Here is a 13,183-nt window from a genome sequence, read left to right on the forward strand (position 1 = left end):
CTTGACACTTACTAGCTGTGTGACCCTCGGCAAGTCACTTTACCCCAATTGCCTCACCAAAAAAAAAAAAAAAGTAAAGGACAAGGGAAGTGGGCTGCCCCTGAAGGTAGTGGGTCTCTCCCTGCCTTCCTCCTCAAGGGAGGCCTCTAAGGAAATGATGAAGGAACAACCCATTGGGGTGTTGTAAGAAGGACTTAATTTCTGGGTATGGGCTTGGCTTGATGGCTGCTGACTCTGGGCACTATTAGTCCACTGAGGCAACCATGGGCTCAACATAGAGCTGGAACTCAATGAAGGGCTCCCCTGTCCTAGCCAGGCACCATATTGGAGGCTCACTCTTGGGGTGGGTTCCTAGGATCTAAGATTTAGAGTTGGGAGGGTCCCCTTGGGATCCAGCCCCTCACTGTCCAGAGGAGAAAGGGCCAGTCAGTACAGAGAGGCTATAGGCTTGCCCAGCATCACCTAGGCACTGGGGAAAGGAGCTGGGATTCAAACCACATTCCTCTTACTCCGAGCCTATGGTTCCTTCAGTCAGGTCACCCTCCTGTGGGTGTCATTTGCGAAAAGACCAGAATTTCGTGGCACTGGTGGGGTGGGGGGAGGCTGGAAAGCAAGGACAGCCTTCCAGTGGGTCCATGCTGCAAATTGATTTGGCGTTTGAGGTTTCTGTAGCCTTGTTCCCAATACCTAAGCTATTTCTATTTTTTTTCCCACTAGAATTGCTGGGTTGTCTGTGGGTTTTTCCTCCCCAAATGACCAGCCAGCTGGTGATGTATAACCCTCCACCAGCTGCTTCTCCCACCCACCCCCTTCTGCTCCCAGTCTTAACATTCTAAGAATCTTTTTTCTTTTTCTTTTTCAGTACCAAGAAAATGATACCCTTACAGCCGTTTTAGAGTTCAGTGCACAGTCACGTCCGGTGGCTACAGCATCTCCCAAGGAGCAGGCAGCAAACACCAGCAGCCTACACACACAAAGGAGGCAGGCCAGCCTCAGAAATATTTCGGAAGAGAATGCCCTGGCCAGCCTCATGGTGAAGAGCCTGCATCAAGAGACACCTTGACCTCCAGACAAAGGCGGCAGGAGGGGGTGATGAGCAGGAGCCATTTCCAGACCGGAAGCATCTTCTGATGCCTCGGGTCAGGATCTGTTAACATGGTATCATCTTTCGGGGCCAGGGGAAGGAGAGATCGGGCCATAGTTACCAGCCACAGGTGACCTCCTCGCCTGGCTTGGCCAAGGACTGGCACAAAGACCGGATACTGGTCCTGAACACGCTTTCCTTTAAAAGGAACCGAAATGAACAAAGAGCCCCAAGTCTCCCGGCCCTTGGAATGAAGGCTTCACACGTGTCTCAACTTGATAAAGTCTCCTTTTATTAGTGTATCTAGTGATGATAAACTGCATTGAGTAGTTATGCAAAATATTTGAGTGAGAAACCCAAGAGGACAGTAAAGGGGTCAGCTGGGGAGAAGGTGGTCATCCCCTCTGACAAGGGGTGACCAGCCCATTGAGTCTTGTCAGAGCTTTTCAAGACAGCATTCCTAACCTCCCCACCCCGCCGTGGGATCCTCCCAGAACTCTGCCCCTATAACAGACAGCAAGCACTCAGTGGGTGAAATCTGAATTATAAGCAGAATTCTTTGTAGCAGAAACAAAAACCCTTTCCACCAAAGTAAAAATGAAGATGTGACTTCTGCTGAGAGGACATCTGGCCACAGCAGATCCAAGTCATCGTTGTTTCTCAAAAGGAACATGAGAAAGAAACTGTTCCCATCCCTTCCCCTGCCAGAATTCCCCTCAAAAACCCCAGGCAAGGCTGCAGAATGGGCTCTGGGGAGGGAGAGGGGTTCTGATGTCCTGCCTGAATAGAGTCAGGCTCCCATTGGGCAGGACTAAAGCCAGAAGGGGCCGTGTGGTGGCACTCACTTTCCCCAGGCCCTGTCTGGTTTTCTATGCGTGGCATTGTGTCTTTGCCCAGGCAAACTCAGGGAGAACTCCAGGGCCTGTCACCCTTTCCTTGCTAATTGGGCTCCAGGCCTATTAACAGGCTGCCTATACTAAACTTCCGGGTCAGAGCAATAAAAACTATCATTGTAAAATCCTAACACATATAAAATTCATGGGCTCAACCCTTAAAATAGACCATGCTAATTAATATTCTGGCTATGGTTAGTGCATACAAAGGCACGAGGGTCTCCACATCGCTTCATACCAATACCACTTCGTCTTCTTTTGAACCCAATCTCAGACTAGAGACAGGGCTTTCTGTGGGCTTCTGCATAACCCCATTGTGCGGCATCACCTCACCACCACCATTTTGCTAAGACAGAAGAGGGTGTCCATGCCTCTGTGGGGTTAATCCTTTCTTGGCCCAGGAGAGTCTAATGGAAGTGCAACCACTCTCCTGGCTTCCGGACTCCCGAGAGAGACAGGTTAAAGGTGAATTCAGAAACGGGTTCAGTCGGCGGCTTTCATCCGGCCTCTTGAAGTTTATGACATCGCGGTGCTGTTTTTATCGATTCTAGGAAGACTGAAAATGGGGGGATGAATTCTCGTGCTGCTGGGACAAAGGACACAGAGGCTGTAACCATCAGTTGCCTTTGTCCACCTCCAGGCTCAGGTCTCTCCATTCAGACACGCCCTTTGGAGCGTGGGATGGAGAGACCTGTTGGGTGAGATTCTACTTCAAGGCTCCTGGAAGTGGGAACCATTTCTCGCCCATAAGAGGATGCCCCCACTTGGGTCTGCTCTGCCCCCTCTATCTCCTCACCTAGCTCAGCTGTGAGACGGGAAAGGACTTTAGGGGCCAGCTAGTCCAAGACCCTCAGTTTACGGATGAAGAGCCAGAGACCTAGAAGCCCACTGAGGCTGAGCTGCGTAGGGGGGCCCTCGGACTACTTCCTTAAGGCAGATACTAGAAGACAGGTTTGGGAGATTCTGACTCCAGCTGATTGCCTGCCATGAAAGGGTTTTAAACTCGAAAATCAGCTGACTGAATTAGCTAGCGAGATGATGACTTGTGCTGGCCAAGTTTGCTCCACTGTGAATTCTGTCCTCCAGGATTCACGGCTTTCTCCCCTCGGCTCATAACCTAGCGCTGACCTCAGCATTCAGCAGGGAGCTGTGTGAGTTGGAACATTCTTTACGTTGTACAAAAATTTCTGCAGTTCTGTTATGTCTCAGTGACACTGAGAAGGAATCTCTGCTCTTCTCTCTGAGTAGGTCTACTCAAGGAGGAAATGGAATTAACGGCCAATTGTGGGGTGTCCTTCTTTGTTGAAGAGTCTCCTCTGGCGATCACAGCACCATGACCTCAAGCTGAAACAACAAACAGAAAGCCATCTGGGAGAGTTGCCCAGAAAAAGCTGACCGATGCAGCCTGAGGCTATCTGTAGGACAAGGAAGACTTCTTCAAAGTACAAGGCTCTAATGGCTGCCAGCAAGGATTTAGAATTGGAAGGGACATTAGAATTAGAATTGAGGCAGCTATGTGGTGCAGAGGATAGAGTGCTGGGTCTGGATTCTGAATTCAAATCTGGCCTCAGATACTTCCTACCTGTGTGACCCTGGGCAAGTCACAACCCCATTTGCCTCAGTTTCCTCATCTGTAAAACGAGGTGGAGAAGGAAATGGCAAACTGCTCTAGTATCTCTGCCAAGAAAACCCCAAAAGGGGTCACAAAGAGTCAGATATGACTGAAAAAGACTGAACAACAACAAATCCAATTCTCCCATTTTATAGGTAAGGAAACAGAGGCTTTATGGACTGGTTATTGAAGCAATGGCTTAGAGGGAATCAGTCCAGTTGGCCCATGAGATTGTTCTCCAGTGGCCATTAGGTAGAGAAATCACTTGCTTCCATGTTCAAAGAAAAAAGAACAGAATGTATGTAGCAACATGATACATAAGCACGGATGCCTGAATTCCCTCTACTTCCTGTTAGCCTCCTCACCTCCAGAGGGTACCAGCTGGGGGAGTCAGTCCAGCAAAGAACAAAAGGTCTGAACATTTTCTCCCAGTTATAACAGCTGCTGGTCCAGCTTGTCTGATGCTGATGCCACCCTGACCATCAGTAGTCACAGGCTTGAAGGTACCAAAGACACCAGCTCAAAAACTGTCCCATCAGTGGCCAAATACAAGTGAATAGACATATATTCACATGGATAATTTGTTCACTTAAGGAAGCTCCTTTTTATAATTACATAAAATACTCTAAAAAGGGAATAAAGAAAAAGGCATAGTGATTCCTCTTAGGGTGCTGTTCCCTAATTTTATTTACATTTTACACCAAAGGATTTGAAGGGAAGGGAAAGGAATAGAAATGTATTTAGTATCTACTCTAAAAGATACTTTACTAAACTTTTTTTTTTTTTTGTGGGGCAATGGGGGTTAAGTGACTTGCCCAGGGTCACACAGCCAGTAAGTGTCAAGTGTCTGAGGCCAGATTTGAACTCAGGAACTCCTGAATCCAGGGCTGGTGCTTTATCCACTGCGCCACCTAGCCACCCCCTTTACTAAACATTTTTACAAATATCTTATTAGATTTTTTTTTTTTGGCGGAGTAATGGGGGTTAAATGACTTGCCCAGGGTCACAGAGCTAGTGTCAAGTGTCTGAGGCTGGATTTGAACTCAGGTCCTCCTGAATCCAGGGCCACTGCACCACCTAGCTGCCCCCTTATTAGATCTTGATTCAGGGGAAGTGGCATAATATTTCCCCCTTGGATCTTCTAAAAGTGTTCAATCTGCTTTATTTGTTGCAAAGCAATAAATTTTGAAACTGATGCCATCAACAGCAGTCAGCTTGTTTTGATGAAAGCCAATGTTATCGGGACATACTCTGACCAAGATTAAGGAGCTGACAGCTGTGTGCTAGCAGTTAGAGGAGGAGTAATGAGGAACACAAAAATGTGATTACTTTGTGGTTTGATAGAATAGGGAACAGAATAGAAAATGTGGGACGATGCTATGGGAATCAGGCAAACATGGCAGTGTGGTGATTGCCTCATCGCTACAGAAAGAAGACTGACTGACTCCCTGTCAAGTGTCAGGGGCCAAAAGGTTGACAAGGTGCTTCAGAACGTGATGTGGTGTCAAATGTGCACTTTTCTACCAAGTTATTGGAAGGTTTTGTTTTTTACAAAAGCTTACCTTCGTGTGAAGAGTCTCTCTAGGTCTCATTTTCCATGGTCAGCCCAGGATTGCTCATACCTTGAAGGAAAAGGACACAAGAGAACTTTGCAAAACTTATCTATCACGGGAGCAGGAACGTTGTTCCCCACACCCCTCTCCTAATGTCCTCCTCAGAGGCTTCCTTGGTGGGTTCTGTGACCCTGGGTCCTCGCAGGCTATGCCAGGGATTCCCAAGCTGGTAAGTCCTCATACCCAGGGGTCAGCTGCCAGGGTTATTCTGTTCTGAGGAGCTGGCTCATCACCAGGCTGGCTGCATGGGGGTGGGCTAACAAGGCTCCATGACCATCTATTAAAATCACAGACTTCTCGAAGTATGAAGTATTCCTCCCAGATAGCTTGCATTATTTTTCTTTCATTTTCTTTCTTTCTTTCTTTCTTTCTTTCTTTCTTTCTTTCTTTCTTTCTTTCTTTCTTTCTTTCTTTCTTTCTTCCTTCCTTTCTTTCTTTCTTTCTTTCTTTCTTTCTTTCTTTCTTTCTTTCTTTCTTTCTTTCTTTCTTTCTTTCTTTCTTTCTTTCTTTCTTTCTTTCTTTCTTTTTCTGGCTTCAATACATTTTTTCCTTTTTTTCCTCATTTATTTAGAATTTTATTTTCCCCCAATTACATGTAAAAACAATTTTTAACATCCATTTAAAAAACTTTGTACTCCAAATTCTTTTTCTCCCCACCCCCCACCAAGAAGGCAAGCTATTCAATAAAAGTTACATGTGTGTAGTCATTGCACATGCTCAGTGGGTGAGCACGAATGCTGATGGTACTATTTAGGACTATAATACAAACAGCACATAAGAGCTCCTGCCTTCTCCTCTGGCTGGCTGGCTTCTCAGAGCCTCCATTTAAGGAGGCCGTCGGCTAGGTCTCACCCTCTCCAGGCTGCAAGTCCCGGGCTTCCTTTGTCAGGACTTTGCCCCTGGCTCTGGATTCCTGCCTGCTCCCAGCTCCCTGCTCTGTGATGTCTCCCCCCATTAGAGTGTAAGCTCCATGAAGGCAGAACTGTCTCTCTCCACTTGTATCTTCCCAGGCCTTGGTGACCGACTGACGGAATTGGATTTCCTGTTGTCTTGTATGAAAGACAATGAACCCCAACTTGCTCCCTCCCCTTCCCCATGGCCAGAATAGGCTTGTACTGGTCACACAGGGGGCCCCTGAAAGAGAAGTTGGCTGCCTAAGGAGCCAAAAGGACTGATGACTTAGGATGTGCTGAGTCAGAACTGAATTCACATACAACCAGGATTGATAAGTCCCTCCCTTGGCAACAAACAAGGCAAGAAGGGCTATGAGCTCCCAGGTGGGGGAAGGTCATCTGAGGCCCCATCTCCTTCCAGCCCCAGCCCCTGTCTCTTCTGTGTTTCATCTGGCCAAATCTTAGGTAGATTTGAATACCAGGAGGGTAGAGTCCAGGTAGCCCATGAGACCAGCGCATCCAGTAAAGCCAGCAGAGGTCCCATTGGCAACTTGGGTCAGTAGCAGAACCTACCAGAGTGGTAGTAAACAATCAAAGAAGCACCTACAGATGGAGGTGGAAAGACAGTGTCTCAAGGATGGTAGTAGCCTTTGTGATGGTGAGAAGTACTAGCTATCAACTCTGGAAAGGCATTGATCCTCAGAGCTCAGGTGCAACTGGGGGGAATTTCAAGAGGGCTCTGTGAAGGGAGAAAAGGACTTCTGGGACCAGGAATCAGGAGGTATCCCTTGCCCATACATGCTCTCTTCACATGCCCCTCACTCCCATAATACTTTAAGCTTGAGCCCATTCTCCCCAGGGACCTGGTAAGGGGAATGGTTGGAGGTGTGAGATTTTAATAATTATTATTTTTGCTGTACCTTCCTCAGTAAATTTCCTTCCTTCCTTCCTTCCTTCCTTCCTTCCTTCCTTCCTTCCTTCCTTCCTTCCTTCCTTCCTTCCTTCCTTCCTTCCTTCCTTCCTTCCTTCCTTCCTTCCTTCCTTCCTTCCTTCCTTTCTCTTTCTTTCTTGGTGGAGCAATGAGGGTTAAGTGACTTGCCCAGGGTCACACAGCTAGTAAGTGTCAAAGTGTCTGAGGCCAGATTTGAAATCAGGTCCTCCTGAATCCAGGGCTAGTGCTTTATCTACTGTGCCATCTAGCTGCCCCCAGTAAATGTTCTTTTCTAGAAGTTAATGGAGTTCTGCTGACTGATTTATATTGGAGGGGCACACTAGATGGGGGCTCATGATTGATAATATGAAAAGCAATGGCCTTTATAGTTATCCCTAGACCCTGAGGGGAGAAGTAGTATTTTTCCCTAACCTGTTAGCCTGTGAGAAAACCAGTGAGAAAGAGCAGAGCTGCTGGTTTTCCATTGGTTCTGTGTCCTGTACCACCACTGTGGTTCTATGTGTTCAAAGAGGCAACGAGTACCTGTAACCCTTCATCTGATTACTCACTGTGATGGAGAAAAGGATGACAAAGACATCTGGGACTAGAGCGAACACTCCAGAGAGATGCTCTCAGGACAGAATTTGTTTCCTGGACCAAATTAGGTGATTAAAAAAAATCCCCACTAACTGGGAACATCTGGTTCAATAAACTGAAACAGAATGATAATTTATTGGTATAGGGAGCTCCTAGTATGGAAACTCTCTCTACCAATGGAGATTGACATTTGTGTGGAACACAAAGAGCTTGTGACTGTCCTGTGGTGAACATAGTAGGCATCAAAGCCAGATCTGATGCTCTATCCCCTACACCATGCTACCTCTCCACTTATTAAACACTAAAGACTTGAGAGCAAGCACTATTTTATTGTCAGTACCCCTAGCTCACAGCACAGTCCTGTATGCACACAGGAGGTTTTAGTCACACACAGAAGACAAATCTTTGAAGAAAACACACCTCAGAATTAGAGAGCAGGGTTAGATGTAGCTCATGGAATGAAAGGATTATGATTTTTGAAATGATTTGTGAAAAGCAATGTTCTTCACAGCTGGAGTTGATAAGTCTCAAAATCTATGTTTGCAGGGGTTTAAAAACTAAGTTTCAAACATAAAGTGTCTAATTCTAATGAACAATTCTAATGTGTAATGAAAATAAAGAGGCATTCTATCCAATAGATAGCAGTCTGCCCTAAATTTTTCTTCATTTTTCCATGCTATCTCAACAAGCTAACCCACATGCACACGAGGGGTGGTTCTGTATGAGCCATGTTTCTCTCCTTATCGTTAAGTGCCAAGTACTTTCAAATGAGAACTAAGCTACATTAGGAGCCCCTAAATATTTTAAGGGGGTTGGTGATGGAGGTGGGGGAGTAGAATGGAGAGAGTCTGCCTGCTAACCCGAGTCAGCAAGCCAAAATTATAGAGCTCAGGGAGACCCTTGAGGATGGCACGGAAGGACAGGTTTAAATGGTTCTTCTGTCTAGAAATTCAAAAGAGAAAGGGCAACAAGTAGGATTGAGGTTGCAGAGAAATGCTGGCTTATTTACCCAAGGACTGATTGCTAGACTGTGACTTTTTGGAGTCAGAAGTCATTCTAAATTATGTTTAGCAAAGATGAGCCCTAACAGAAATCCAGCTGCCCCAAAGTGAACCTAAGACCATTCCCAAAGTCAATCATACTTGACACGCACCAGCAAGTTCAAATGTTCAGCTTTCAAAACAAATACACAAAGGTTACCTTTCTTACCTACTTTGCCCTTGTCAGGATTTGTGCTGCTGTCTGTCCAAGACTGAGAGTCCGTAAGAAGGTGGCTCTGGGACTCCCGTAGTGGTTTTGAAGGAAATTGGTGGCCTTCGAGGCTGTGTGATGGTGAAAAGAAGAATAGAATAGAAGGGTGAAGAGTGACTTGGGGCAGCATGGTCCAGAGGCTGGAGTTCAGCCAATTGACTTGGACATTCTCCAGGTGTGCTAGGTGCCCAGCCTCAAATGTGGGCCAGCTGAGAGCAGGCCGTCTGATCACCAGCTCCCAAGAGCACAGGGGGAACTGACCCAACAGGAAGGAAAGATGCACCTCTCCATCTTCCCTTCATGAATGATCAAATTTAGGGAAACTTCCCTGGGGCACACAGACCTTGGGAAACACAATGACATCTTGACTTCCATAGACAGGAAAAAGAGTTGGGCTTACAGCTGCAACTCACTTTCAACAGGTCTCCCAGTGGTCACTCAAATTATCTCATTAAACAGAAAGGCACAGACCTCAAAGACTCTCAAGGGTGGAATCTTGAGCTCTATCACATTACAGGGAAACCATAACATTTCAAAAATCTGACCTCTTCCCTTTTAATGAAAGCTCTTTGAAGGCAACATCAGAAGTTGCGGAGAGCAGTTTTCTTATCTCCTCTTATCAGTCAAGTTATACAAATTAAGCGCTGGAGTTAAAAACAAAATATAAACCCCCCTGAAAAGTATAGCGATTGCCTTCTACCTGTGCCTCTTCTACCTTGGTCCTAGCCTAGAGCTTTACTGGTCACCAGCAGCATCCCTTGTGGGCAGAAGGTCTCTGCTAAGGACCTTGGCTGAGGCAATCCTGCTCGATTTCTGATAGACTCATAGTCTTAAGATCCAGTTACCTTACAAGTCAAAATCCTTTTCCAATCCCCCTTGATGCTGGTGCCTTCCCACTGTTGATCATCTTCCATTTAGCCTGTCTAAAGCTTGTATATATCCAGTACTTTGCATACTGTCTCCCCCATTGGACTATGAGCTCCTGGAGAGCAGGGACTGTCTTCTGCCTGGCACATAGTAGGTGCTTAATAAGGGTGGATCGACTGACTGATTTCCAAGGTTACGTAACTAGTTATCACCAGAGTCAGGATGAGCCCTAACAGCTGCACTTTATACTCCAAGCTTTCTCTGTCCATCGCATGTCATGTCCCTCATTAGACTGAGCTCCTAGAGGGCATGGTCTGTGTTTTTGCCTTTCTTTGTATCCCCAGTGCTTAGTACAATGCCTGCCACAAAGTAGGCTCTTCATCAATACTTGCTGATGTATAATTTGGGAAATATACTTGACCACAAGAGTGAGGCTATTACTAGTTTTGGAACAGGGTGAAAAATGTTAGAAATGAAAACGGACAGAAGTCACTTTAACACTAGGAAAACCAGGCATGTCGATTACACCAAGTGATAGGAGAATTTAAAAAATGGGTTTAAAAAAATAATTTTACTATTATATTTCAATTCTTCCTATCTGTGCAAATGTACTTTAAAAACAAATTATTATGAACAGATATTATAATTTTACTTTGAAATAAAAAAATGTATCCCAACACTTCCAGTATCTTGTGTCAGTTGACACAGTTTGATGCTTTGAGGAGTTCTTACATTCTAGTTCTCTTAATTTGTATTCTCTTTGCCACTACTAGAATTTTTTTCAGTTAAATAAAGTACTTATATTGTGTTCTGAATAAGTTTGATCTAGGCCAGTATTCTCCCAGCCACTGCTCACTAGCCACAAGTGCTGCAGACAGGGATTCCAGTGACTGTGGATGCCTCTGATGCCCATCAGAATGGCAGGCTTCAGAGGCATGGGTCATGCAGACACTGTCTGTAGTACAGGCATACTTCACCCTGGGAAAATTTCCTCTGCTTGGATAGAAAATGAACTTTTCTAAATTGAATTATACTTTCTCCCCAGTGATTTCTAGTGTAAAATTGGAGATTCATTCACATGAATTAAATGTATGGCCTGAAGACAGGAAAAATCACAGTGTAGAATATAACCAACCTTTCAAAAGCAAAGGGAAGTAAACATTCTCATTAAGCCATACACATATGTAATATACAAATAAATAAATCTCAATAATAACGATAACAGGATGTACTCCCAGGCATGATTCCTTACTGAGCAATAGAAGCCAAAGGCACCTGCAGGACATTTGCCACTTCCTGGTCAGTGGGCTAACTGGGGCTAGAACCCACATATTCCCACTACCAGCCCCAGGCATTTTGCTCTGTGGAAGGAAAGCAGCTGCTTTCAATATTAAAGTAGCAGGGAGGTAGCTCCCACCTGCCTCTACCTCCTGTCAAGGCAGCACCTTCAAGCTGGCCTAGCTGACTGCTGCCAGTACAGGGAGGGTGGAACCCCCCTGTTCTATTTCTTTGGTTTCAGTGGATAAAAGCATGACATATAGCTTGATTTGGCTGATTCTGCCCAACACCCTCTACTCTGTGACTTTTGGTGTAATGGCCCACAGAGTCACAGAGAGTGCTCAGTGAAAGGAATACACTGTTCCCTTCCCACCCTCAGCTTGTTTGAGCACAGGCATAGTTAACAAATGCAGCGGCCATAGGGATTGGCCCGACTTTTTACAGAACCCGTGTGGGAAAAATTTATGTATATGTGTGTGTACCTATTCATGTGCGTACGTGTGTGTACATATGAGTGTGTATGTACGTGTGTGTGTGGGGATATGTATACACAATGTTCTGATCTGTCTTGGTACTCCTTTAAAGGATTTAAAAAAAAATGTGGTACCTTTTCTTTTTCCTTTTTGAAGTCTATGAAATGCAGACAGAGTTGTCACAGAAGTCAATCGTGAAATAATATTATTGGATCCTGACTCTGGAGCTGGAAGGGCTATCGGAAAGCATCTTGCCTACCCACCCCCTCATTTAATAATCAATATTAATGACAACCTAATCATAATGGTGGCTAGCATTCATATCATATCTACTATGTGCCAGGCTCTGTGCTGATTACTTTTTTATAAATATCTTTTTTTGGGGGGTGGGGAGCAGGGCAATGAGGGTTAAGTGACTTACCCAGGGTCACACAGTGAATATTATCTTACTGCATCCTCACAGCCACTCTGGGAGCTACATGCTATTTTTATTATTATTCCCATTTTACAGTTGAGGAAATTGAAAAAGAGGTTAAGTAACTTGCCTAGGGTCACATAGCTAATAAGTAACTGAGGCTGGATTTGAACTCAGACCTAGCTGACTCCAGGCCCAGAGTCCTATATACTGGATCACCTAGCTGCTAAGTGTTAGAGGTACAATTTAAACTCAAGTCTTCCTGACCCCCAATGTCTGCACTCTATCTCCTATACCATGTTGCACAGTTTATTCCTTATTACTAACTATTATAGTTATGACTCCATTTTTTCTCTTGACAGTTACAGAGAAGGAAATGAAGACACTTGCCCAAGGTCACACATAGGTTTACAGTTCTAGTGCTGGCAGGGACCCTGAAGACCATTATTCTATCCTTCTCACTTACAGAAGGGCAAATATTATCTTTTCCTTTTTTTTTTTTACAGGGCAATGAAACATTTTGAAATGCATTTATGTGGGTGAAACCACAACTATATGAACCTTTGGTATGGAGCCAGGGTAATGTAGCCTTCTAGCTGGTGGCCTGGCTCTGTTTGGCTTCAGTGGCCCTTCCCAGGGGTCACATCAAGCTTGCGCTTTGTGTTCAGGGCCGCCGTGTTTTCCAAGTATGGAATGATATGAAGGTGGGGTCTCTTTGGGCAGGGCTTCCCTGGAGCTGCTCTGTAGGAATGGCTCATGCCCCTCTTGGGCCATCCCTGGCATGCTTGCCACTGAGTGCCCCATCTCCTGCCTGCGGGAGACTCCCATCCTGCTCCCACTCATGGAGGGCTGTGGAGCCCAACCACAGCGGTGAGCTGCCCAGGAAGAGATCGGGTCCTTCATCAATGTGTCTTGATGACTATCTAGAGAAAAAATGGAGCAGTCATAACCATAATAGTTAGTGATAAGGAAGACACTGCGAGCCACGTGGCACAGGGAATAGATTGTAGGCCCTGGAAAATCCTGGGCTTAAATACCACCTCTAATACCCATGGGCAGCTAGGTAGTACCATAGTGCATTGAGCACCAGACCTCTGATCAGCAGGACTCACCTTCCTGAGTTCAAATCCGACCTCAGACACTGACTAGCGTGTGACCTCACCCTGTTTACCTCAGTTTCCCCAGCTGTCATAAGAGGCGCTGGAGAAGGAAATGGCAAACCCCTCCAGTATCTCTGCCAAGAAAACCCCAAGAGGGACACAGCGGGACAACAACA

The 13,183-nt window shown here is 45.6% G+C and overlaps 1 protein-coding gene across 1 annotated transcript in view; it reads right to left on the reverse strand.

Annotated features, from left to right (window-relative positions):
• Positions 1-1,354: 1,354 nt before the first annotated feature.
• The window catches only part of ZDHHC2 (zinc finger DHHC-type palmitoyltransferase 2), a 46,115-nt gene continuing 34,286 nt past the window's right edge, over positions 1,355-13,183 (reverse strand). Inside the window, exons 11-13 of the mRNA XM_043972771.1 lie at positions 8,833-8,945; positions 5,152-5,211; positions 1,355-3,321 (exon numbers count right to left, since the gene is read on the reverse strand). Coding sequence (XP_043828706.1) covers positions 5,171-5,211; positions 8,833-8,945 — 154 coding nt within the window. The 3' untranslated portion in view covers positions 1,355-3,321; positions 5,152-5,170. The remainder of the gene's footprint in view (positions 3,322-5,151; positions 5,212-8,832; positions 8,946-13,183) is intronic.

The sequence above is a fragment of the Dromiciops gliroides genome, chromosome 6 (genome assembly GCF_019393635.1).
Source record: "Dromiciops gliroides isolate mDroGli1 chromosome 6, mDroGli1.pri, whole genome shotgun sequence".
NCBI lineage: Eukaryota > Metazoa > Chordata > Mammalia > Microbiotheria > Microbiotheriidae > Dromiciops > Dromiciops gliroides.